Raw genomic sequence first — 24,820 nt, 5'->3', positions numbered from 1 at the left:
GTCAGGCCAAACAGGTTTTCTAGAGTCATGGCCCATTGGGAAATCTTACACTTTTCCTACAAGCCAATGTGCCTGTGTCCGTGACTGGTTCATTATAAGCAACCAATCGTGGGGCATTAGGACAATGAACCTAAAACACTCCATATTTTAAATGCAACAGGGCAGTGTTTCACCTCATGAGACAGATGTGCATTCAATGATAGACCTTTGTTCATGTTAATGTATATATAACATATAATGATACTCAGTCCCATCTCAAGATCAAAAATGAGCTTTCTCACTTTGTTCCACAGTATTTCAAAGTTTCATTGGCAGACGCAAAAGAATTAGGGCCAGATGTACAACCCTTACATTTTGTGGCTCACAAATTGCGTCGCTTTGCGACTCGCAAAATGCAATGTACAACAGTGTCACAGACACTGTTAGCAATTCCCATTGGGGTTGCAAATTGCATGCCTCATCAATATTCATGAGGCAAGTGCAATTTGTGACCCCATTGGGAATGGGTAGCACTCCCAGGGATGGTGGCCTGCTGGGGTCAGCAGACCACCATGTCTGGGACTGCTTTCTAAATAAAGCAGTTTTTTTTTAAATACAACCCGTTTTCCTTAAAAGAAAACGGGATGCATTTAAAAATGAAACATTATATTTTTGAATTTCATTTTTTAAGGGCAGGCAGTGGTCTCTGGGCCCACTGCTTGCTGTTAAAAAATATTTTTGCACCCATTCACAAAGGAGAAGGTGTGCTCTTGGGACCCCTTCCCATTTGCAAATGCTTTACCACCTACTTGAAGTAGGGGATAAACTGCAAGTGTTTTGCAACCGCAAATGCGGTCGCAAATCAATGGTACATACCATTTGGACTCGCTAGGACGCCCTTGGCATGCCCCTCCCTAATAGCGAGTCCAAACGCTATTTTGCGAGTCTGTGACTTGCAAAATAGCGTTGGTACATACCAACACCACAAAAAACGGTCGTACACCTGGCCCCTAGTTCATATCTAAAAGGGAAAAAATGGAAATCATGCACCTGGTCGTTAACAATCTCATCCTCTGGCTCTTTTGATCAAATAAACTGGGCATTCCACAAGCCTTTTGGACAAAGCACACATTCCAAGAGTGATCTTTGAAGGTTACCAAATTAATTCTGTGTCCATTACAGCCTTCAGCCACGTCTGGTGGAAGGGGTTTCAACACTGCTCCCTTGTTATTAAAGACCCTCCCTCATGCTCCCTGTGGTCATGTCATGCTTGGATTACTGCAATACCCTTTGTACACTGATCGCATCAACACATCCCTCTCACAACTCCAGAGAAATCGAACCTATGTTGCTCCTTTTTATTTCTGCGTGAAATGACAGGATAATGTCATCCTGGCCCTGAAACCCTTACATTGACTTTTAATGAAAGAAAGAACTGCCTATTAAAGACACTTTGCTTTGTACATAAGCTCTGCATGGCCACTTAGACAGCTATCTTGAAAAACAGTTTGCTTCTGCACCCAACCAGAAGCCTGAGGTCCTCTGACATGGGCCTTCCGGCAATCGTATCTTTCAGCTACAAGAGATGCAGTGTTTGATCGTTCCGCGACCATTGCTCCTCCATGTGGCTGCATAGACCTGCACCACCAACTCGAAAAGGATCATCTCAAATATAGACGATGCTTAAAGACTCTCCTCTTTACCCCTGGCATTTGGATAAATATGCCCCCTCTTTGACCCCCTTCTCTAGATGGGTCTGCCTGGGTAGACGCCTAAGGCTGGCAGTGCTTTCCTTAGGCACCCGGCTTCCAGGACTCTTGGTCTCCCCAAGGCTTTGTCATTTGTTTGTATCTTCCTGAAACCTTACCTGTTAATGGAACAGAAAGTCCCTCATCATGAGACTCCTGCAATGAATCAAACAATCTCTTCTATATGTTCCCCAACCCAGAAGTACATGGAGGTCACCACAAGATAGTTTGTAGTACTTTAAAACCCCCAAATAAAAACAATATTTGAGAATTGCCAGTTCGGTGCTTTTTTAAGTTGTGATAGGTCAGTGCCAATACAAACGACTTATATTGTAAGTCCTACATTTCTGTTGGTGGTATTTTTACTTACGGAAGACATCTTTTTGTGGTGGGGGTTTCTAAGGTACCCTACTTGCCACAGAAGAGAAAGTGCATCATCTGGAGATGTCTACTATGATTGGCAGAGACTTCTTCATGAGGGTGGAGTGCTGATATTAGGGACCACTGGGTATATCATGGGGAGCAAATGGAATAGAATCATCTGTATCCTTATGTAATCCCTTTACACCTACTATTGTGGAGAAGTGTGGCTCAATGGTTAGAGCGGCCGACCCTGATGCAGAGGTCTGGCCCGGGACCAGGGTGCTTTTCCCACCTCGGCGGGTCTTGGGCTCAATTTCCTCGGACCTGATAATTCTCGCCTTGGTGCCTATTCTAATCATGGGTCCCACTCTGAAACTCTGGGCAATAGCTTGCTTAATCTCCACAACGGCCCCAACAGCGCTGTGATGCCTGGCTTCACCTTGAGGGTGCCCAGGAGTGAGCATTTCACAGGGAAAAGCCAGGAAGGGTTCCTATGCGGTATGCATACAGCGCCACAACGCCTCAGGGTATAAGTGCGCTATACAAGTACGAATTTATTTCATTTCATGTGCTTGTCACACACCAGATGGCTGCTTCACCTCATATTGACACATTTCAAGACAACAATCTATCTGGGTTGATCATCAGAACTGTGGCAGCCATAGGCTAGCAGGGCTAGGGCAGAAACAGCCACAATGGACGGCCTGCCCATTTTATCCTTTTCAGAGGATGAAATGCCTCTGGCTTGTTGCGGTGCCACCTGTATTCTGCCAAAGCAAGTCCTTATCTATGTTCATCTCCTGAATCAATGAATTTTCAGATAATTAAGCTGTGATATTATGTATAATTAGGAATTCCGAAATCTCCTTGTCAATTTTGACCTTTTAGGTAACTTGAAACTTGATCATGTGATGCTGGTCAGTTTGTACCAGACTTTCCGAAACTTAGCTTCTGCCATTTATAATTAACAATGCCGACTTTTAAAGTATTGCATGAGGGGAGCCTTAAATGTATATGAATGCCACCTGGTCAGATCATACCCTCTGAGCCTCAGGGTTGGTCTAACGCCTTCGCCTCAGGAATTACCATCAATCCCTATGTGTCCAGCCTGGTTGGGTGCAGCGCAAAGTATCTGGAATGTCTTCTTGCCTGAAGTCCGGAGTACTTCATGTGTATCTAGTGTGTCCAAACACAGTGCAAGAGGCACTTGTAATGCTTACATTACTTACCATTAATGGCATTATACTGAGTCCTACTCCCTCGCTTTCATTCATGGTCCCTACCTCCCTTCTAGTATCCACAACTAACATCTGTGTTGGTTAAGATGCTTGACTACTGACAGAAAGCGTGGAGGTGGTTTGTTTTTTTACGGTAGAAAATAGTGTGTGATTGGTCTGATGAGGCAGGGGTGCCTCAAGTAATGAAGGAAAGCAAGGGAGGGATGATAGGGTAATGTTTCTTTTCATTGAGAGACTACCAATCTGTTTTTAATTCTTTGTTGCAAAGTCTCTGTTGTGGGTGTGTATTCAGGACATAATCTGGGATAACAATAGTTGTGATCAGAATAGATTTTTAAATGTATGCTTAGTTAGAACATTGGAATGTTGAGCTCTCCATTGAAAACAATGGAGTGCTTTCTAATGGCCGGTAGAAGCCCGGAGCATCAAAATCCCAATGTTTAACAAAGGCATGAGGGAGCCCGAGGGGATTTCCACCCCCTCTGGCTTCTTGAGGCCTTTGTTTTACAAATTAGAATATTCTGCCCTCTAGGGGCGGAATTTTCGTATAGCCTTAGAGCCCTCCATAGCGGACTCTTCCGCCCATTAAAGGCCCTATCCCTTGTTAGCCTGAGCCGAACCGGAGCTGGCCTTTAATGGCCTGTAGAGCACGCTATGCCGGGCTCTAAGGCTATAGTAGTTGCTATTAGAAAAAGGGCGTCTTGAATAGACTTTAATTCCTCTCCAATATTACCCACAGCCGCCTCCGGACCTGTTGAATCTGAACCTATAGATGAAGCCAAAGAAACCAAGACCAACCAGAGGAGGATGATGGAGGGAACAGGGCTGGAAGAGAAGAGGCAAGAGGATCCCCATGGCCCTGGTCCATTCTTCTTCATCGGGGGCTCAAATGGGGCAGCGCTGTAAGTACACATGTCCGCATGCGTCGGAGCTTAAGAAAAATAAGTATGATTTTAAATACATGGAGGCAAGGAGTAGGAGTTAGAAGCGTATTTTTTTATTCAGTTGTATGCTCCAGTTCAACCTATAATAAATGGAAACGCTGGCCTTGACTCAGGAAAGGCCAGTCTCTCCCCAAATCACAGTTAGCTATTCCCGTAATACAATACAAACAATTGCCCTTGAAGAGGTTCTCTTTGTCTTTTGCAGCAGCAGAAGGTATGGTCACAACAGAATGCCCAAACACTTTGGATTGTGAGGAAATGGATAGACCCAAAATCAGAAAATTGGAGAGAAACCTACCTCCGATCCACTGTGCATTTTATAGACTTTCGCCCATTAATAGGACCTGAATTTAGACTGCAAAGAACTTGAATGCAATTATACACATAAGAATTCACCGTAATACAATGAAGCAGAACTGAGATCAATCACTGTTTGACACTATATGGTAACATAAGTTTGCCTTCTTATCCAAGCCATAGTCACAAGGCAGCCTCCTATCTGTGTGAGTGGAAGCTACAGAAAGTAAAAAAAATGCTTTTAGACTTTGGGTGCAGGGAACATAGCACCAGGGAAAATAAACGGGAAGCCAGGGGTAGCAGGTGTTACCTCTGAGTACCTGTAAATTACTACCATAGTTACAGATAATTAAAGTTTTCCTTTGTGATCCAGCTCACTTGGACAGAAGCACAAACCAGTCCACAGCAATAACAATTTGGCTGTGAGGTTCAACCAATATTTTTACAAAGGAGGACCAGAATAACTTGGTAGTCAAGTCATGCCTCTTTCAACTTCGAATTTTGTCTACTGCAATGCCATTTATTTGGCTTTTCCAGTAAAATCTATTAAAAAGTTGCAATTAATACCAAATCCTACAGCACAATTGACATTGAACTTATGAAAATTTGATTTGGTCAAACCTGCTTGGGCCAAGTTGTTTTGGCTTTCGGTGATCCAAAGAAGTATGTTTAAATCTTTGTGTCTTGTGCAGAAATCACTTTATAATCCTTTCCCAAATACTTTGTCTGGTGTATTTGATTTTTTACAAACCACCTCCGGCACTGAGAGTAGAAAATCAGTTTCTGCTCAAAATTCAACAGAAATACCCTTTGAGGTCAAGAATTCTCCATTTCAGTGGCAACGCTTTGGAATTAGATGCCTCCAGAGCCGAAGAGGAATCTTTTCTATGAAAGTTTAGGAAATTACACAAGACCTGGTTGTTTTCCACAATCTAATTATCCCTTGAAGAACTTCAATACATTTTTGGGGTATGCTCTCCACCCAGGGCTTCTTATTGTCAAGGGTCCTTCAGTTGTTTGTAAGGTTTTTGCAAATAGTAAAATAAAATAAAACAAAATATTACCAACTAACAAATGAAGCACATTTTTTGTAATTCTGAAATTTGCTGGAAAAAAATATTTTAATGGTATCAAAACAAATCAATACACTAGGTGATGTCATTTTCACACATTATCGTTTATGCATTGTACAGTTTTATCAGTAAAACTGTATGTCTTTGCAAATGTAAAGGTCATTTCAATAGAAAATGTGTTGTCTGTACTGGCAGTGTACTACCACACCTTGCATCCTCCACTCTGCGCCACTCCACTCTATGACACTCTACTCCACTCTCTGCCACTCTGCGGCACCCCCGCTACTCCACTCCACTCTACTATATCCCACTCAACTCTACTCCACGCCGATCTACTCCACTCTACACTACTCCACTCTGGCCAATCCACTCTACAATACACTATTCAAGTGCACTCTATGACAGTCCCGTCTGCAACACTCTTCAACACTATACTACCCTCTATGCCAATCTAGGCTACTCTGCTCCATTATGCAGCCCTTAACTCTATACCAATCCACTGTACTTCACTTTGACACTCTGTGACACTCTACTCCACTCCAGTCTACACTCTACTCCACCCCACTTTTCGCACCTCCACTCTACACCACTCCATTCTATGCCCCACCCCTGTATGACCCTCTGCTCTATGACACTCCGCTCTAAGCCACTCCACACCGCTATATGACAGTCTTTGTGCCTCCACTCTACAACACTCTCTTGCACTCAACGACACTCTACGCCCTTCCACTCTATGACACTTTACTCCACTCCACTCTACCACTATCCACTCTATGGCCCTAGACTCTATGACACTCCACACCACTCTACGAGACTCAATTTTGCACTATTCTACAGCACTCTACTCTACGCCACACCTATGACACTCTATGCACCCTAATACCACTGAACTCTACTCCTCTTCACTCTACGCCACTCTGCTCTCCTCCACTCTATGCCACTCTATGCCACACTACACCACTCCACTCTATGACTCTCCACTCCATGGCCCTCCACTCTAAAACACTCCTCCCTACTCCACTCTACGCTATTACACTGTATGTCCCTCCACTCTATGACCTTCCACTGTATGCCATTCCACAACACTCCACTCTATGCCACTGTATTCTATTCTGTGCCACGCTACTGAACCTTACTCTAAGCCATTCTACACCACTCTACTCTACTCCACTGTAGTCCATTCTATGCCACCCTATTCTACTCCACTCTATGCCACTCCACTCACTGACTTTCTAATCCACTATACTCTATGAGACTGTAATCTACAACACTCCACTCTATGGCACTCCACTGCACACTACGCCACTCTACAACACTCTGCGACACTCTACTCCTCTCTACACCCCTCCACTCTATGCCCGGCCCTCCACTCTAAAACACTCCGCCCTATGACACTTCACTCCACGACACTGTACTCGACTGTCTACTCTCCACTCTATCACACTCTACTCCACGCTACGCGACTCCCTCTTTGCCACTATTTGCGACTCTACTCCACTCTACGCCACCCCACTCTCCTCCACCCTACTCTACTCTGACACACTACTCCACTCCACTCCGCGCTGCGACACTCTACCCCACTCTATGCCCATCCGCTCTAATCATCTGCACACTGCACCCCTGCACTCTACACACTACACTTTACTCTAACCCACTCTACACCACTCTACTCCACAGCACCACACTCTACTCCACAACACCACACTCTACTCCACAGCCCTCCACTCTACGACACAACCCTCCACTCAACTCTACCTCATGACACTCCACTCTACAACACTCCACTCTATGATTCTCCACACCACTCCACAACCCTCTACTCTAAACCACCACCCCCCTCCACTCTATGCCACTCCTCTTGACTCTACGTTACACCACTCTATGCCACTCCATTCAACACCAATAACTTATAGCCATTCTGAACAACAGCCAGGATGATGTACAACATCGCTAAAACACATTGGCAAAGCCAATAACTCTTTCATAGGCGAGACATATTGCCTTTGCAAATGCTTGTTTGGTTACAGAGATATGCGCCGCTCTTGTTTTCAACCCGTAAAGCACTTCTGTTTACTAGTGAGGGGTCAGCTCACATAGCCCCATGACACCAGAAACTCTAAAGGTCTGTCTCAATCCGAACTTCAACTGCTTCTCTGCTTTTTGGGTTAGTCTGCCCAGCTGGGACATCATGAACTCCCACCTCCCCACTTTACTAGCTGCAGCAGGGGTGGGGTTCCTTATGGGCCTTTTCTATCTGCAACTGGCCGAGAAAAACTCAAATAATGCAAAAAGGAAGAAAAGGGAAGAGGGATAGATTTGTGAGTGGGTGAAATGATGGGTAGGTGAAATGATGGATGTTTGGATGAAAGGATGGATGGATAGATGACTGGGTGAAAGGATGGGTGGGTGAAATGGTGGGTGAGCTGGTGAAAGGAGCTTGTATAAGTGGGCGAAAGGATGGGTGGGTGAAAGGATGGATAGGTGAATGAAAGGGTAAATAGATGAGTGAAGTGAAAGGATGGATGAGTTGGTGAATGGACGGTTGAGTGAAAGGCTAGATGGATAAGTGGGTGAAAGGATTGGTGGATGAGTGGGTGAGAGGATGAGTGGAAGTATGGGTGAAAATATAGCAGAGTAAATGAAATCTGCATGGATCGGTAGATGATGGATGACAGAAGGGATGGATGTATGCATGGATAGATGGATGGACGACAGATTACATGGACATATGAGAGGATGAATGATGCAGAGTAAATGTAAATCAGAGAGAATGGATAAATGGACAAAAGGATCAATTGATGGATGATAGACGTTGTTGATGGACAAGTAAGTCAACTGATGGGTGTATGTGTAGACATAGATGTGTAAAGACATGGATGGTTAATGGCCAACAAATGAATGGACGATAGACTGTAAAGGAGAACTTTGGATATCAGAGGGTGGATGGAATGGTGCACGGATGAATGGATAGATGGTTGGATAGAAGCTCTTCAAGGGATGGTTGGGCTCAATTGCTTCGCTGGGTTGGTGCCATCAGAGATTTAATTACAAGTGCGATGGGGGAAGGATATTTAAATGTTCTGGCTATTCCAATGGTACCCAGCAAGGACCGCACTTTGACTCCAGAGGGGTGACTGTCAGTATTCACCCACTTCCATCCATGCCCACTCTGAATCCCCTTCCCCGTTAGCCAGTCCCCTTCTCTGGACTAACGAAGGCAACATGATAAAGAATAAAGATGTGTTTGTGTCTGCAAACCTGCTTTCAAGGCACCAGAACGCCGTGCATGACGGGATTCTACAAAGAAGGCCCACGTGATGCTTACAGGAAGGCCAAAGGAACAAAGTCAGTAGCAGAGCTGTGGGTGGAAGCAGAGGTGACGTAAGATGGGTCGGGGGTGGAAACTCCTCAGGGTCTAGTGTCATTGTGGTTACTCTGGTGAAGCGTGGTTTGATGACAGTGGCGTCGCGAACCCTCCGCTTCGTCAGCTGGAGCGGGAAAAGGCGGTCTTTAGCTGAAATTCTGCTTGTTCTGGTGGCATCCTCAGTACAGCAGACTGTGAGGTAAAGCCCATTTCATAACAGGTGCTGATCGCATGAAGAGAGTGGAGGGAGGATGAGCGGGAGACTTTATAGAAGAAAAGTAAACTCCTTTTCAGGACCTAGTTGCTGAACTTAAAACTCTTATGCAAGCCTCTGCCAATCAACTGATACCTGTCTTAAGTGACTAAATGCTAGCACAACACTGGGTCTCCATCACTAACTGTGTCAATGCACCACTGTTCTGCTCTGTGATACATGAGAATTACTTGTCAATATTTCATGAACAAACGGAGGTATCATTTTTCTGGTTACAAAAATCGTCATTACCAAATGATGAGATCTCCTCTCCAGAAACTATTTGACATGGCTTTGCCTGATGCTAAGAAATAAACTGCAACTAAGACAGTTTATTTTCTTTTTAGGCCAAAGGTGTCCAACGTAGGTCCAGGAGAGCTGGACCGATGTAAGATTTTCAGGATATCTACAATATATCTAAATGTAACTCTTCTACATATTCAGTGGTTATCTTGAAAAGATGGCATGGATATGGTGCTCCTGGACCTGTGACGGAAAACTCCTGCCCTAGGCATGTACGTTTCATCAATGTTGTTTCAGCATGATATTTGTTCTTGCACATCAGTTGCTCAACACAATTCATTTTTAAGAATACTATACAAATATAAATTAGGTTTAGCAGCTTAAATGGGTATATCAACAAGTCTTTTACGAAGGGGGCACAGCTCACAATTCTTCTAGTTATAGTACAGGTACAAAAGTCACAGAAAAATTGTTTCCCAGTTGAATTCTGGGATTGGGCAATGGCATGGCTCTTTGTCGAGTATATTTTTAATTTTTTTCAGTTTGGTAAAAATTAGGTTATTTAATTGAATGCAAGGTACAACCATTTCCTCCCAACATCACATGATATTCAGAGTCTTATGAATTGATGCTTTTCAACAAATGCCACGAGATAGCTTAGAGGGTTTTCATGTTGCAACCACGCCAATTTCATTGGTGTATAATCTACATTCAATTATTGGACACATCTTAAACTTCAAAATAGTTTGTATTCATTGTCTGATGTGTCCACTCCGGAACATTGTGTTAAAGAAGTTAAATAGACAGGCCTAGGGAGATGCAAAGGCCTTAGGAGAGGGGCCCTGGTTATACTAGAGTAGGGGGTGATGATGCACCTGTTAAACAAGGTGTTCTGACCCACAAAGAAAAATGAGGTGGATGGAGCAGTGCGTGCAACTGTCACCAAAGACAAAAATGTAGGAATCATATATACTCAGGGAGTTCCTGTACCTGCTGTGTACTTAGCGGCATATTCTCAAGGAACTATTGCCGAGTTATCAGCACTTTATCGCAGCCAAAGTTGCGATAAATATAACTCCCCATTCACAAGCAGGAGCTAACAGCCCATATCACCAGATTACCTGCGATAGCAGCCGCAAAAAGCAACGCAATAGATGACCCCGGCAACTATCGCTAATGAGATGCAGAGCAGGCGTTCTTGTGCAAAAACCCGCGACAAAACCACGTCATAACATTCTCAACGACCATCCAGATCAGCGATAAGATCACAAAACAGGTGATAAGGTGCGTTAGCTGCAGGAAATTAACACTTGCTCTGAACTGGTGTAAAGTCGGACTACAACCTGCACCAGAAAAGGGAGCCCAGCGCAGAGCCACACCTGAAGAACAACAAATACCATGGAGCCAATGATCATGCGGCGCGGACACCGAAGAGGGCCACAACACCCACCGCCACCACCCTTGGACCACAACCCACGCCTCCATGGGCACCACCCCGGGCACCCCCCCACCTCCCCTGGACCAAGATATTGCACCTCAATGTCACGAAATCATGAACAAAAGCATTCGCCCGATGTCGCACCTTTACCACAATTAACAGACATGTGAGTACAGAAAATCTGATTCAATCAATCAATCAATCAATCAATCAGTGACACTTATAAAGCGCGCTACATACCCGTAGGGTCTCAAGGCGCTGGGGGGGGGGGGGGGGGGGGGGGGCGCTACTGCTCGAACAGCCAGGTCTTCAGCTTCTTCCTGAAGGAGAGGTGGTCTTGGGTCAGGCGCAGGTCGGGAGGGAGGGAGTTCCAGGTCTTGGCGGCCAGGTAGGAGAAGGACCTTCCTCCTGTAGTCGCTCTTCGGATGCGGGGGACGGCGGCGAGGGCGTGGTTGGCTGATCGGAGGTGGCGTTTGGGAGCGTAGAAGTTGACTCGGCTGTTGAGGTAGCTCGGGCCTTGGTCGTGTAGGGCTTTGTGTGCGTGGGTGAGGAGGCGGAAGGTGATTCTTTTGTTGACGGGGAGCCAGTGAAGGTCTCTCAGATGTCCGGAGATGTGGCTGGTTCGTGGGATGTCGAGGATGAGTCTGGCTGAGGCGTTCTGGATCCGCTGGAGTCTCTTCTGGAGCTTGGCGGTGGTACCGGCGTAGAGGGCGTTGCCGTAGTCCAGTCGGCTGGTGACGAGGGCCTGGGTGACGGTCTTCCTGGTCTCGGTGGGGATCCACCAGAAGATCTTCCGTAGCATGCGTAGGATGTTGAAGCACGCCGAGGAGACGTTGTTGACTTGCCTGGTCATGGAGAGGGAGGAGTCCAGGATGAAGCCCAGGTTGCGTGCATGGTCTGTCGGTTTGGGTGCGGTGCCCAGGGCGGGAGGCCACCAGGAGTCGTCCCAGGCGGAGGGAGAGGAGCCCAGGATGAGGACCTCCGTCTTGTCCGAGTTTAGTTTCAGGCGGCTGGTCGTCATCCACTCGGCTACCTCTTTCATCCCTTCGTGCAGGTTGGCTCTGGCGGCGGCGGGGTCGTTGGTCAGGGAGAGGATCAGCTGGGTGTCGTCGGCGTAGGAGATTATGCTGAGGTTGTGTTTGCGTACGATGGCCACGAGGGGGCTCATGTAGACGTTGAAGAGGGTGGGGCTCAGAGATGATCCTTGGGGGACGCCGCAGATGACTTCGGAGGCCTCTGACTTGTACGGTGGTAGGCGGACTCTCTGTGTTCTTCCGTCGAGGAAGGAGATGATCCATTCCAGCGCCTTGTCCTGGATTCCGATGTTGCTGAGGCGCCGTACTAGGGTGCGGTGGCAGACCGTGTCGAATGCCGCGGAGAGGTCTAGGAGGATGAGGGCCGCTGTTTCTCCATTGTCCATCAGGGCTCGGATGTCATCGGTGGCGGCTATGAGGGCGGTCTCGGTGCTGTGGTTGGCTCGGAAGCCGGACTGTGAGGGGTCGAGGGATCCGTTCGTCTCGAGGAAAGCGGCCATCTGCTTGTTGACGGTCTTCTCGATGACTTTGGCTGGAAACGGGAGGAGCGAGATGGGGCGGTAATTCTTGAGGTCGGTGGGGTCCGCTGTTGGTTTCTTGAGTAGAGCGCTGAGTTCGGCGTGTTTCCAGCTCTCAGGGAAGATGGTGGTGTCGAAGGATGTGTTGATGATGTCTCGCAGGTGGGGTGCGATGACAGCGTCGGCCTTGTTGAAGACGTGGTGAGGGCAGGGGTCGGTCGGTGATCCGGAGTGGATGGAGTTCATCGTGCGGATGGTGTCTTCGGTGCTGATCGGGGTCCAGGCGTGGAGGGTGGTGGTGGGGGGTGGTTGCTCGGTCATGGTGTGCGTTGGTTGGTTGTTGAAGCTGTTGTGTATGTCCGCGATCTTGTTGTGGAAGTATGAAGCGAGGGAGTTGCAGAGGTCTTGCGATGGGGTGATGTCGTTGTTTCCTGCGCTGGGGTTGGAAAGCTCTTTCACGATGTTGAAGAGTTCCTTGCAGTTGTGTGCGTTGTTGTCCAACCGGTCCTTGAATGCTGTTTTCTTGGCGGCGCGGATCAGCTGGTGGTGTTTCCGGGTGGCAAGTTTGAAGGAGGTCCTGTTGTCCGGTGTCGGTTCCCTTCTCCAGACTTTCTCGAGGGCTCGGCAGTTCTTCTTGGAGCTCTTGAGTTCGTCGGTGAACCATGGGGCTTTCTTGCTGCCGGGTCTGCTGGGCGGGGTCTTCAGTGGGGCGAGTTCGTCCGCGCAGTTGCTGATCCACTTCGTGAGGTTGTCGGCGGCCTGGCTGGGGTTCGCTGAGCTGGCAGGAGGGTGCTGGCTCAGGGAGGTGGCGAGCTGGTCTGCTGTGATCTTGTTCCAGCTTCTGCGGGCGGCCTGTTTCTGGTGTTGGTGGGTCGTTGTTTTCTTGAAGGTGAAGTGGACGCAGCTGTGGTCCGTCCATTGAAGCTCTGTGGCGTGGCTGAAGTCGATGTCTGTGCTGGAAGAGAAGACTGCGTCGAGTGTGTGTCCGGCGAGGTGGGTGGGGGTGGACACCAGTTGCTTGAGTCCCAGGTTGGCGAGGTTGTCGAGCAGGGTGCTGGTGTTGCGGTCGTTGTTGTTCTCCAGATGGAAGTTGAGGTCTCCCAGGAGGATGTAGTCAGCGGAGGGGAGGGCATGCGGGCTGACGAAGTCGGCGATGTCCTCGCTGAATTGCGTGCGTGGTCCAGGGGGTCGGTAGATCAGGGTGCCTCTGAGGGTGGTGTTCGGGTTGGCGTGGATCTGGAAATGCAGGTGTTCGGCGGTGGTCAGGGTGTTGTCGGTGCTGGTCGTGAGACGGATGGTGCTCCTGTGGATGATGGCGATGCCTCCTCCCATCTGGTTGGCGTTTCGGTCCCTCCGGACGATCTTGTAGCCCTCTGGGATGGCGATGGCGATGTCGGGAGCTGAAGAGGCGTTCATCCAGGTCTCCGTGAGGAAGGAAACGTCTGGAGCTGTGGTGTCGAGGAGGTTCCAGAGTTCTATGGCGTGTCTGTGGACGGAGCGGGTGTTGAGCAGGATGCACTTGAGGTGGGTGCTGCTGGTGTTCGGCTTGGTGGGTGCTGGTGCGAGGCTGGACCGGATGCAGGTGAACTTGCAGGTGTGGCAGCTGAAAGGTCCGTGGGTACGTCGTGGAGTGGCTTGATGGCATTCTGGGAGTCGGCCGGTGTTGAGAGCGGTGAGGGTGGCGGCGGAGTACGTCAGGCGGGTCGGTCGGGGTCCTCGAGGGCCAGGGGTCCTGGCACTGGGCACGGTCCAGGCGCGGACGGGCGTAGACGGGCTTACCTTTGGCGCGCCTTCGGCGCACAATCATTCATTCATTCACCAGTGAAAGTCCAAACAAAATATCAGAACCAAATTGGTTTCCAAATAACTATTGAGAAGAGTAATGGCGGGGAATCCCTGTACAATCTGTAAGTCACAGCCTGTAAGACAATATCCAAGATAAGAAGATGTGTCAGGCACTCATCAAAGGACAGAGAGAGAGAGAGAAAGAAAGAGAGAGCAAGAGAGAGACTGAAAAAGGAGCGCAAGGCCAATCGGGCCCTTGGCTCATTCATACATGCCAACTGGTGCGTGTGTTACACAATTGGTGTACCCCAAATCTAAGGCCTGGCATCAATGTCAGCGCGAAAGCCACATCACATCCAAGAAATACAAGCAGTAGTCAGACTAAAATTAGGTATGAAAGCTCCTTTGTCTCAACACACAAAGCAGAAGGACAACCAAACCCCCGACCTTGGTCTTGAATGCGGCTGGCACACTCTGCGTGAGATACCATACCAGACTCTAACGACTGCCACACCACGAACTACGCTAATGAAAGACCAACGTGTCCGCACCCCACACACTTGTCCCTGTGGGAGCTACACCTGCAAGGGCTGCCCTTCACACATTGGTAAAAAAACTACCCATACGTCCAAACGTTGCACACACATATGACTCATTGCCCAGAGCTGTGGCATATCGTCCACCGAACTGCCGTCAGTGTGAGGATTGCCTGTGCTACGGGACCATCAAACACAATGGCAGGCCATCCCGGCACATGCACAGCCCCTGTCATGTGGACCTGTACCATCACTGCCAATTGCAGTGTTGTGAATCAGTTTCTGTCTGAGTTTCTGTCTTGCCTACGTCACATGCATCCAGCCCTGGTTCCACAGTCGATCATGTACATTTGAGTTGCCCATGGAGGTCTGCCTATCCAACGCAATGGTAGCTGAATTGGATTATGACTTGACTGTGCGCCCCCTGTTGGCCCATGAGCAGGAGTGTCACCTGGATACACGTGCATGGGATGCCTTAACCTTTGGCTTATGTGCTGGCAGTTGTGCATGGGAGATTTCCCAACTCCTCATGTGCAGTGATCACATTGAGACGCTCCCCTATTGGTCTGTTTATCGGATTGGTGAAACGGCGTGGACTGAGCACATCTGCCCAGACCAGTTAATGGATTGGCTCTCCCTCATGTTCCATGCACAGGGACATGTGCTGTGGTTGACAATCAGATGTGGCTGCAGGAACGTAGTTACTTCTCCATGAATGCGAGCGCAGCTTCATGGGCAATCTGTTCCAAGAGTACATCGTTGTCGACAACAATGTACTCTGAGGACAACCATCCTCCGCATCCTGACCACCATTGCCCACAGGTTAATGGTACCAACACAGCGGACAACCAACCTCCCACCTTAGACAAAGCTGCTGGTCATGCTGCACGTGTGGGCCACTGGTACCCTCCATCCAACAACCGTCATAGTCGGAGGAGTTTCATAGCCAGCCCAATACAAGTTCCACACAACGGTCATGGGTGACATTATCAGCTTGGCACCCCACTATCTATACCTCCGCCACATTGCGCAGGAATAGCTGGGGACCAAGCAAGGCGTCTATGCCATAGCTGTTTCCCCGCACAAGTGAGGGGGCAATTGACTGCACACATGTCCCACTTGTGCCCACTGGCAACACTGCACGCAATAACCACAACAGAAAGCACACATATTCCATCAATGTGCAGGCAATAGTGGACCACCCAGAAATCACCAACAACAACGCCAACCACCCATGCAGTGTGCATGATTCCTACATCTTCCGACAGTCTATCATCAAACAGCGCTACCAAGATGGCAGCTACGGAACAGCACTGCTCGTTAGGAAGTACCAAATGAACACACCACACACCTCAACTTCACAATCGTGCAACTCACACCACTGGGAATGCACACGCTACCAACTCACATACAACATGCCAAACAACATGCCCAGCCACCAGATTAATGGACTGAATGAATTAATTTGAAGTCTATTTTTCCTTTTTTGAACTGCCTACATTCAACTGTAGTTCATTGATTTATGATTGTTGTTAGACCTGACATCATTGGCTTGAGTCTCTCCTCCATTTTTTCTGTTTGCCTCCACTGTTTTTCGATGTTTTGCTGGTATATGCTTTGGGCGCCGTGCCACTGCTGATCAGTGCCACAGCGCAAGTGCCCCCGAGGTTAAATTGATGTATCGATTGTATCCATGTTTGGCTTATTTGGTTTACTGTCAGTCCCTAGTCTAGTGCACCAGGAGTGCCGGGGCTTGTAAATACAAATGCCGCTCGTGGGCTTGCAGCACGTGTTGTGCCACCCACAGGAGCGGCCTCGTAAAAGAATGTCTACGGGTCGGTCATTGCGAGACCCACGTGCAGCCTAGTGCTGTCACGCAGGCTGCGCAAGTATACCTACTTGCCAGCCCCTCAAACCTTCCCTTGACTTCCTGTTAGTCACCCCTATGGTAGGCCCGCGGGCGGGGTGCATTGTAAGTATAAGGTAGGACACGCCTGACCAAGTTGGCATGTCCTAAATATTGAATTACCACCATCTTCGTTCTTCACTATTGCGAGGTAGCCTGCTCTCCATTAGTTAGAGTGGGCCGCCGGGATTATTAATGCTATGATCCTAGCTGGCTCGGGGAGCATGGTGCAATGTCGAGTTTGGTATCCCTGAACTCGGGGTTTAATTACGCATCCGTTGGTGTGGATGGTTTTTGGACTCTGGGTTTGAAAATAGCACTTTTAGAAAGTGTCTATTTTCTTGTCTAACCATATCTGGTTTCTGCTGGTCTTGCGTGTGTGTGACGGGAGCTGGGTGGCTCCACAGGTCTGGATGAGTCAGTGTGGGATGAGTGGGACATTTGTGTTGAGAGTAGGGGGAGAGTAGTTGCTGATAGCCTGCCCGGCCTGATACAATGCCGGCTCCACCTCCTGCCAAGCGGCTGATGGCTCTGTGCCTGCCATGAACGATCCTAGCCCCACCTCCTGCCAGGAGGCCGATAGCTCTGCTCCTGCCAGTGTCAATGCTGGCTCCACCTCCTGCTGGGCGTCTGAGGACCCAGCCCTGCTCAGTCAATAGGCCAGGTGCTTCTGCCTGGCTCCGCCCACAACAGACCCAGGATGTTGGGAAAGTCCCCGGCATGGACAAAGGGATCAAAGACGAAAAGGGGTATAAGAGAACTAAGAAATCAGATCACTTCTGACAAGGAACCCTGTAACCAAGGACAAGAGGCCTGCTGATCTGAGGACTTGCCTACCCCTTCTGCCAGTGTGCTGTTGTTGGGGGAATCCTGCAGTGCTTCTTTATTTTTGCCAAGGAACCAGGAGAGAGGAACTGTGTGTGTACTCTCACGCTTGCTAAGAAAATCTCCAAGGACTGGAAGAGTGCCAGTCTCCTGCTGAAGTCACAGGGCTAAAGGACTTCATCTGCTTAAAGTGCTATTTGCTGGAACCTGTGAATCCAGCACCTCTGAAAGAGCCAGCAATCTCGACGCCGACGGACGTCGCCGAATCCAGCTCGACGTAGTGGGTAACGGCCCCAGTGTCCCGCTTCCTCGATGACCGGCCGCCGGGCCCGAACGACGCCAGCCGCAACGCCAGTGAGTGGGAGTACGGCTCCAGCTCCAAGGGACCTCGTGTCTGCACCGCTGCTGATCGCATCGCCCTCGTGCCCTCTCGACGCCGTGAGCGCTGCTCACACTTTGCAACCGCATCATCGACAACGACGCCTGCTGAGGCCTGATCGGCACCGAAGACGCGACGCCGGATTGCTCGACGCCGCTGATCATCGTGTGCTTCATTTCCTAAGGTACTGTGTTGTTGGGGGTCCGTGTGACTCCGGGCTCGACGTAGCGCTCCTCGCGGTCGACGCCGAACCTTTGGATTAACTTTGCCTCGACGTCGTGTAGCCCCCGTGAGGGTTACCTTGTTGCTAAGAACTGTGTTTCCAAGAAGAAGATTTGCTTGATACTAAAGACTTTGTGCTAAAGAAGAAACTACCTTTGAACTATCCTTTTTCCTTCCCAACGTATTTATTCCGATTGTGTACATTTTTGACGTTATTTGGTCTTGTGCTAAGCCTTATATAAAAATACTTATTTTTATAATACTACTGTGTCGTGTCCATTTGTAGTGTATTCACTTTATTACTGTATGTGGTCATAAATGCTTAACACACAGCCTCTGAGATAAGCCTGTCCTGCTCTGCCAAGCTACCGAGGGGGTGAGCAGGAGTTATCGAAGGGTGTGATCCCCTTGCCCTGACTAGAAAAGGTGTGTCCCTATTTGTCAGAAGTGCATACCTCTGCCAACTAGAGACAGCCGGTTCTAACATTGGTGGCAGCGGTGGGATTTGGACCTTGCATTTATGACCCATGTACAGTGATTAGTGTGCGCTACATAGTGAAAGCAGACCATAGCGCAGTCACAATCTAATTGGGAAGGATCCTATTTTTGGTTCTCCGCTTTTCTGAAACTTGATTTTTTGAACACTGCCAGTTTTGACCATGAGTGACAACGGAGTCACTACCCCTGTTGTTGTTGAGGAGGAATTCGACAGAGCGAAGATAAACGACTACGGCTTGAAGAAACTGAAATCCTTCTGCAAGCAGTTTAAAGTTCCTACCAAAGGCCTCTCGTTGAAGGAGGAATATCTCAAAGCTTTGGAGGCCTGGTTGGAATCCAGAGATCCCACTGATCCGGTGGTGGTACCGCCAGTGGAAGGGGTAGAGGAGGCGCCAGTGAATGGGCCTGAGTCCTCTCACGGAAGCAGTGTGTCCTCCAAAGGTCTTTCCCCTGAAGAACGAGAAGAAAGGGCGAAAGAGCGAGCTTACAACATGGAAATGGCAAGGCTAAAGATAAATGGGCAGTTGGAGTTAGAAAATGCAAGAGGTAGAAGAGAAGCTGATTTGGAGACCAAAAGGTTAGAGTTTGAACGAGAGAAGTTAGCTTTGGAGCGTGATACCAAGTTGAGGGAATCGGAGATCCAAGCTAAGAAGTTAGAGTTGAATCCCTCTGGTGGCAGCATCACATCTGGGCCTGCAGAAAGTAGGTTTTATTTCCCGAAAGATGTGATAAAAGATTATAATAGGAATGAAGATATTGGTCAATGGTTTAAAGCATATGAGTTAGCATTGTTGGCCCACCGGGTCCCTGAGAAGGATTGGGGAGCAGGGTTGTGGGGTCGCTTTGTGAATGAGGGGAGAGATACCCTGTTAGACATGCCTGTTGAGGATAGGATGTCGTATGCTCATATGAAGGATGCTTTAATGTTACGGTATGGCCTAACCCCCGAGAAGTACAGACAAGCTTTTAGAGAATGTAAGAAGCTGCCTGGTACGACGTGGGTTGAATATGTGTCTTATTTTTGCAGAGCCATGGATGGTTGGGTGAAGGGCAGCAAAGTGGAAAGTTATGAAGCTCTTTATGATTTGTTTGCTTGGGAGCATTTGTCTAATAACTGTTTTCCAGAGCTGCGCCAGCACCTTATTGATAGCAAGATATCTAACCCTGGAAAACTTGCTGAGGAGGCGGACCGCTGGGTCAGTACCAGGGTCCACAAGGGTCCAGTGGGAGACTCAGCCAAAGGTGGGCAGGGTCCCCAGCAGAAGAGTGGGGGGGACAAGGGTAAACAAAAGGAGTCTCAGAAAGGGCCCCAAAGTAATCCCCAAGGGAACCAAGGGAAAGGTTCCCAGCCTCCCCCTGAGAAGAAGCCAGGGGCCCCGACGGGTAAACCTGTTCATAGGGGCCCCCTAACCTGCTACGGTTGTGGGCAGGTGGGACACCGGTTTTATGACCCCCAGTGTCCCAAAAAGGATTCAAATGCACCGCCGCGTGCACCCCCCCGTCAGTTGGCGAGTGTAGCCCTGGGAGGGGAGGAGATGGTTGTCCATGGTGGGAGGGGTCCCGCGGAAATGTCCCTGATCTCGCTAGGAGACATGCAAATGGTCCCTCCACCCCCTCTGCCTAGTAACACTAGTAAATATAGGCAGTGGGTGACCATTAATGGCCATAGAGTGGAAGCTCTCAGAGACACCGGAGCGAGTGTGACAGCTGTCAAGTGTCACTTAGTGTCCTGAGAGCAGGTGGTTCCCCACGCATTCTACCCTGTGATAGCTCCTGACAACTCCCAGAAAGAGTGTGAGGTAGCTCAGGTTTCCTTTGAATGGGGGGGAGTTTCAGGTACTCTTCAGGTTGCTGTGAGGCCCGCCATGCCTGTCGATTGTCTCCTGGGCAATGATTTAGAAGACTCCCCTTGGGCTAAGTTGGAGAGAGAGGCGCACTTGAAAATGTTGGGTGTGCCAGAGTGGGTATGTGCAACCACTCGATCCATGACAGCGAGTAAGGGTGTTGATGGGGTCCCGGAGCCTGAAAGTACGGCCCAGGACCCAGCTGTGACGAGAAGAGGCAGGAGGCGCGGGAAACCGGCCCCCGTAGTTCCCGTGGTCCAGGAGGAGGTAGACCCTGAGGGGGATGCCCTGGAGCCCACAGGGGAACAAATTGCTGAACTGGGAGACCTGCCCGAGCTGACCCATTGGCAGCAGGATGGTGGTCCCTCCAGGGAGGAATTCTGTGCGGAACAGAAAGTGTGCCCTTCTCTTGTGGGCATGAGGCAGCAGGCCTCAGCCCAATCCTCAGGTGATCAGTCAGGGTCACATTTTGTGTACTGGGAGAACGACCTCCTGTATAGCGAGCCTAAGGCTGCTGAGCCTGGGTCAGCCCGTGTGCTGGTGGTACCCCAGCGCTTCAGAGCCTTCCTACTGGGTTTGGCTCATGACGTTCCGTTAGCTGGACATCTGGGGCAGGACAAGACCTATGACAGGCTTGTCACCCATTTTTATTGGCCTCAGATGCGTAGGGATGTAGACATCCATTGCAAGACTTGTCACACTTGCCAGGCAAGTGGGAAAAGCGGAAGGAAGCAGAAGGCTCCCCTCCAACCTTTTCCAGTGGTCAGCACCCCCTTTGACCGGGTGGGTATTGACATTGTTGGGCCCCTGGACCCCAAGACAGCCCTGGGCAACAGGTTCATCCTGGTCTTGGTGGACCATGCCACAAGGTACCCGGAAGCCATCCCTCTCAGAACAGTGACGGCCCCCGTGGTGGGACGGGCACTGATGGGTGTTTTCTCCCGGATGGGGTTCCCCAGAGAGGTGGTGTCGGACCGAGGCACCAACTTCATTTCGAACTATATGAAGTCTCTGTGGAAGGAGTGTGGGGTAACCTACAAGTTCACCACTCCTTACCACCCTTAAGGAAATGGGCTGGTTGAGAGATTCAACCGGACCCTTAAAGGCATGATCATGGGTCTTGAAGAACCAATGAGGCGGAAATGGGACGTCCTCTTGCCATGCCTGTTGTTTGCTTACCGTGAGGTGCCGCAGAAGTCTCTAGGGTTCAGCCACTTTGAGCTCTTATACGGTCACCCGGTAAGAGGGCCTTTGAGTCTGGTCAAGGAAGGCTGGGAGCAATCTCCCAGGAAACCTCCCCAGGATGTATACAGCTACATGCTGGCCTTTCGGAACCAGACTCGGCGCTTCAGAGAACTTGCTCAGGCAAATCTGGAGGCCAGCCAGGAGGAGATGAAGCGTTGGTACGACCGGAATGCCACTCTGGTAGAGCTTCAGCCTGGTCAAGAAGTATGGGTCATGTCCCCTGTGGAACCTTGTGCGCTCAGGGACAGGTGGACTTGACCGTTTAAGGTTGTGGAGAAGAAGAGCGATGTCACCTACTTGGTGGACTTGAAATCTCCTAGGAACCCCTTGCGGGTCCTACATGTCAACCGTTTGAAGCCCCACTTAGAAAGGTCCGAAGTGGGCATGCTCCTAGCTACGGATGATGGAATAGAAGAGGAGAGTGAGCCTCTTCCTGACCTCCTGGGTGCTAAAGAGCAAGACGGGTCAGTGGATGGTGTGGTCCTCTCTGACACACTGACCCTTGAGCAGAAACAGGATTGTCGCCAACTGTTGGGACAATTCCCGGATCTGTTTTCCTTGGTTCCGGGTGTCACGCATTGGTGTGTCCATGATGTTGACACCGGAGACAGCCCTCCTGTGAAGCACAAGGCTTACAGGGTGACTGACAAGGTCCGAGCTTACATTAAGGAGGAGGTCTCCAAGATGTTTGCGTTAGGGGTGATTGAGTCCTCTAGTAGTCCTTGGGCCAGCCCAGTGGTCTTGGTCCCGAAGGCTGCAGCGCCTGGTGCTTCACCGGAACTCCGGTTCCGAGGACTCAATTCGGTCACGAAGACTGACGCGCACCCCATCCCCAGAGCTGATGAGCTCATCGATCGGTTGGGGGCTGCCCGGTACCTCTGTACGTTTGATCTAACGTCTGGGTACTGGCAGATCGCCTTGACTGATGGGGCAAAAGAGAGGTCGGCATTCTCCACACCAGATGGGCTATACCAGTTCCGGGTGATGCCCTTTGGGATGAAGAATGCCCCTGCCACCTTCCAGAGGTTGTTCAACCAGGTCTTGGCTGGACTGGAGGATTTCAGTGCCGCCTACCTGGACGACATCGCAGTGTTCAGCGCCAGCTGGGAGGAACACTTGCGCCACCTCCAGGAAGTGTTGTTGGCCCTGCCCGGAGCAGGCCTCACAATCAAAGCCAGTAAGTGCCAGATTGGGCAGGGTTCTGTGGTGTACTTGGGGCACCAAGTAGGGAGCGTCAAGGTTGCCCCCCTGCAACCCAAGATTGATACCATCCTGGCTTGGGCGCCGCCCAAAACCCAAACTCAGGTGAGAGCCTTCTTAGGACTCACGGGTTATTACAGGAGGTTTGTCAAGGATTACGGTAACATTGTGCACCCCTTGACTTCGCTGACTTCCAGGAAGCAGCCACGAAACGTGATCTGGACTGATGCCTGTCAAACGGCCTTCGACACCCTGAAAACTGCAATGTGCACAGCACCTATACTCCAGGCACCCGACTTTTCAAAATAAATTATTGTCCAGACGGACGCTTCAGAGCATGGCGTGGGGGCTGTTCTAGCTCAGGTGAATGAAGAGGGCCGAGACTTGCCTGTAGCCTTCATCAGTAGGAGGTTACTTCCCAGGGAAACGAGGTGGAGTGCGATAGAGAAAGAAGCATTTGCTGTGGTCTGGGCGCTGAAGAAGCTAAGACCCTACCTGTTTGGGACTCACTTCCGGGTTCAGACAGACCACAGGCCCCTCAGATGGTTGATGCAGATGAGGGGTGAGAATCCGAAACTGTTGAGGTGGTCCATTTCCCTACAGGGGATGGACTTTACGGTGGAACACCGCCCTGGTACAGATCACGCCAATGCTGATGGTCTGTCCAGATTTTTCTGCCTTAGTGATGAGGACTCCCTAGGTCAAGGGTAGTTCTCCCCACATTTCAGCTGGAGGGGACACGTGTTAGACCTGACATCATTGGCTTGAGTCTCTCCTCCATTTTTTCTGTTTGCCTCCACTGTTTTTCGATGTTTTGCTGGTATATGCTTTGGGCGCCGTGCCACTGCTGATCAGTGCCACAGCGCAAGTGCCCCCGAGGTTAAATTGATGTATCGATTGTATCCATGTTTGGCTTATTTGGTTTACTGTCAGTCCCTAGTCTAGTGCACCAGGAGTGCCGGGGCTTGTAAATACAAATGCCGCTCGTGGGCTTGCAGCACGTGTTGTGCCACCCACAGGAGCGTCCTCGTAAAAGAATGTCTACGGGTCGGTCATTGCGAGACCCACGTGCAGCCTAGTGCTGTCACGCAGGCTGCGCAAGTATACCTACTTGCCAGCCCCTCAAACCTTCCCTTGACTTCCTGTTAGTCACCCCTATGGTAGGCCCGCGGGCGGGGTGCATTGTAAGTATAAGGTAGGACACGCCTGACCAAGTTGGCATGCCCTAAATAGTGAATTACCACCATCTTCGTTCTTCACTATTGCGAGGTAGCCTGCTCTCCATTAGTTAGAATGGGCCCCCGGGATTATTAATGCTATGATCCTAGCTGGCTCGGGGAGCATGGTGCAATGTCGAGTTTGGTATCCCTGAACTCGGGGTTTAATTACGCATCCGTTGGTGTGGATGGTTTTTGGACTCTGGGTTTGAAAATAGCACTTTTAGAAAGTGTCTATTTTCTTGTCTAACCATATCTGGTTTCTGCTGGTCTTGCGTGTGTGTGACGGGAGCTGGGTGGCTCCACAGGTCTGAATGAGTCAGTGTGGGATGAGTGGGACATTTGTGTTGAGAGTAGGGGGAGAGTAGTTGCTGATAGCCTGCCCGGCCTGATACAATGCCGGCTCCACCTCCTGCCAAGCGGCTGATGGCTATGTGCCTGCCATGAACGATCCTAGCCCCACCTCCTGCCAGGAGGCCGATAGCTCTGCTCCTGCCAGTGTCAATGCTGGCTCCACCTCCTGCTGGGCGTCTGAGGACCCAGCCCTGCTCAGTGAATAGGCCAGGTGCTTCTGCCTGGCTCCGCCCACAACAGACCCAGGATGTTGGGAAAGTCCCCGGCATGGACAAAGGGATCAAAGACGAAAAGGGGTATAAGAGGAGGACCCCTGA

At 49.8% G+C, this 24,820-nt stretch overlaps 1 protein-coding gene across 1 annotated transcript in view; it reads left to right on the top strand.

Moving 5' to 3' along the window:
* The window catches only part of TTLL10 (tubulin tyrosine ligase like 10), a 172,908-nt gene that overhangs the window by 3,049 nt on the left and 145,039 nt on the right, over positions 1–24,820 (top strand). The window contains exon 2 of the mRNA XM_086952019.1: positions 4,068–4,230. Coding sequence (XP_086808145.1) covers positions 4,068–4,230 — 163 coding nt within the window. The remainder of the gene's footprint in view (positions 1–4,067; positions 4,231–24,820) is intronic.

Source organism: Lissotriton vulgaris, unplaced genomic scaffold (genome assembly GCF_964263255.1).
Source record: "Lissotriton vulgaris unplaced genomic scaffold, aLisVul1.2 SCAFFOLD_1368, whole genome shotgun sequence".
Lineage (NCBI taxonomy): Eukaryota > Metazoa > Chordata > Amphibia > Caudata > Salamandridae > Lissotriton > Lissotriton vulgaris.
The sequence above is the reverse complement of the archived record's forward strand: the minus strand, read 5'-3'. Positions and strand labels throughout refer to the sequence as shown.